Source organism: Etheostoma spectabile, chromosome 6, assembly GCF_008692095.1.
Source record: "Etheostoma spectabile isolate EspeVRDwgs_2016 chromosome 6, UIUC_Espe_1.0, whole genome shotgun sequence".
Taxonomy (NCBI): domain Eukaryota; kingdom Metazoa; phylum Chordata; class Actinopteri; order Perciformes; family Percidae; genus Etheostoma; species Etheostoma spectabile.
In genome coordinates, this window is record NC_045738.1 from 23,697,147 (window position 1) to 23,699,900 (window position 2,754).

The 2,754-nt window shown below is 39.4% G+C and overlaps 1 protein-coding gene across 4 annotated transcripts in view; it reads left to right on the top strand.

The window, feature by feature from the left end:
- The window catches only part of LOC116690692 (furin-like protease kpc-1), a 298,529-nt gene that overhangs the window by 292,498 nt on the left and 3,277 nt on the right, over positions 1-2,754 (top strand). For 3 of the 4 annotated variants that reach the window (XM_032517860.1, XM_032517857.1, XM_032517858.1), the window contains exons 19-20: positions 424-501; positions 1,293-2,754. The exon at positions 1,293-2,754 is cut by the window's right edge and continues 1,627 nt beyond it. In XM_032517860.1, the coding sequence (XP_032373751.1) occupies positions 424-501; positions 1,293-1,460 (246 nt within the window). In that variant the 3' untranslated portion in view covers positions 1,461-2,754. The remainder of the gene's footprint in view (positions 1-423; positions 502-1,292) is intronic. The other variant, XM_032517859.1, reaches the window with a different exon arrangement.

The following is a 2,754-nucleotide window of genomic DNA, read 5'->3' on the forward strand; positions in this document are numbered from 1 at the left end:
TTTTAATTCCAAAGGCCAAGGGAACTTTATCAGGATGCATAGTATCCTGATCCATGAACTAACTGGCCTTGAATTATAAAAATCTGCCTGCCTTTATGGGAATTTAACATAGGGGGTGTATATTTAAGCCCCCTGTATTATAAGGAAGAACATTTATTAATTTACAATATATTATTTATTCACACCGAAAATCGGTGTCCTTAAAAAGTTGGATTTTTCTAAATTTTTTTAATTAAGGCATTAAGATCTATTTCCAAAGATGCTTTTTTATTCCTCTTTTTAATCAACTTAGGAGATAGCAATTGTAAGTCGCTTTGCAAAATGACATGTAGGTTCTATGAAATCTTTATTTATACTATGATAGCTCTATAAAACTCTACCATGTATTTGTCTTTCACACTTAATATTTGTTCCGTCACCCAGATGTTGAAGATTCCTGGAGACCTAATCCTGGCTAAGCAGACCCTCAACAAGCCCCTAAAGTCCAAGTTGGCTTTCCAGGTAAGCTGCAGCACCACTCAAGTCCAGAGACTGCAGTCGAGTTTAAATCCAGAAAAATCGATAAAATGAATGCATGAATTTTTATGTGAATATTAGGAGGTAGTTTATCGAAATCCACGGTTGGTGGCGCTCATTTGCTTAAACCACACTAGAGAAAGAGGGCGCAACCATATGACATAGCTAGAAGAGCGCCAGTCAAACCTGAAACGGGAAACTATGTAGGCAAAGTCATAGCAATATTTCCCCCCGCTAAGTCATAATTGCACATTTATCAACACGCCAAATTCAACTGGGGAAAAAACGTGTTTTGCATTATTTCAGCTTTCTTTTATGTATATGCTGCCTTTCCACTGAGATTTTGTCGATGCACAACATTTTTTTTTCTAAATTGATTAAATGACTGAATGCATTGTTTTTATCATAAATGATTAGATAGAGAGAATCAACCTTAATTAACCTTTCATCCTGTCCATCCAAAAATCTAAAATGTTGACAAGTCCCTAGTTGCAGCCTCTCAACTGGGAGGATTCGCTGTGTTTCTTTGACTTATGCGATAGCTGAGTTAGGTTTGTTGGTTGGTGTACAAAACAAGTCAACATGTTAGGCTTTTAGGAAATGATCCCAGGCATTTTTCATTATTTTCTGACATTTTATAGGCCGAAGGATTTGTCAGTGAATTGGGACAATAACACAATCAGCTGCTTTTTAAAGTAATAGTTGCAGCCCTAGTATGCTTCTACGTGTATACCCTGTATATTACAGTTTCTTATTCACACTACTGTATCCAACAGTTACACCAGACAGATGTTGGACAGCAGTCCTCCACGGGGTCAGGACCCTCTGCCGTGAAGGAGCTTCATGGGACAAAGACCATCAGGGATGATGTGGAGGGAGACAACAGGTCACAGGTTCTCCAGGAGGTCCAGGATCTTCGGATCCAGCAGGAGGAGAGCGTGTGAGCCGGAAGGCACAGGGCAGCAGGCAAGGACCTGAAGAAACAAACCACAGTTAACCCTTGTCCTCACGACCAATTTGACCCGTTTTTTTAATGTTTAATATCAGGAACTTGGCTTTCTTCCAACCAAATTGCCTAAAAATAACATGGATGCCATACAATGTTTTTTAGGTGAAATTCATTTTTACTTTCACAGAATTTTGTTTGTTTCATCGAATTTTAAGGCATTTTAAAAAAAGTGACCAAAACCTCGGATGAAATGACAAAAAAAGAAACAAAAAGCGCTGAAAAAAAGAGACATTGTTTTTGTATAATATAAAATATGATGTACAATGTAAAAATTTAAATTAGGCTATGAATTAAAAAAAAACAAAAGCGTAGAAAAAAACAGCTAAAACATCGGAAAAAGCAAAAGATGATGTTGGATGGGTTCAATAAAGACTGTTATTTCCCACAGCGCAGCCAAGCCAATTGATCATGAATCAATTCCATGTACAGTACTACGACTGTGTGGCCTCCGTGTCGACGCTCATTATTTATTTGGATTCCTAGCTTGGCTTTAAACTTAATCCCTCTCCACAGAAACACACTCAAACACACACATCACTCCCCTCAGAAGCAGGTCTCTACACTTCCCCCTCTTTGCTTTTCGGATGTTGCAAAGGTTGGTGAAAGATGTGTTTGTCTTTTTCCACTTCGTTGAAGGGTGAATTCAGCTCAGCGCAATAAGAAATGGATTACCCATTCATTAAAGGGGGCTGTGTCACTCCTCATTGAGTTGGACAAATAGCAAATTAATTTCTAGCCGCCTAATTTCTCTCTGTTCTCCGCTGAATTTTCCGATACCGTCGAATTGCTGATCACAGCCACGCCAACTCCCCCAACTTTTTATCAATTCATTAAAAATGTGCCACGGCGGAGAGATGCCACAGAGGGGAATTGTGTCTCTTATTTCTGCACGCTTCACCACAACGCCGTGTAGAAACAGAAATCAACTCAAGGGTTTAATTGAAATTAGGATATTAAAAACACCAGAAACTGTTGCAGATACTGTTTGGGGTGGGGTGGGGGGGTTACTTTGTTGCCATTTCCGAATCAGCCAGAAACTTTTAACCATCCCCTAATGCAATGTTTCCCAAACTTAGGGTCGGGACCCGAAATGGGTCGCAGACCCGTTTTATTGGGTCGCCAATTGCCGGAGTAAAATGCATATCAATCTCTGGCTTTTCGACTCTAGCATACCCGAAAAACAAATACAGAAACAAACTAAATGCTCAGCATGACCTCAGAATGGGGCA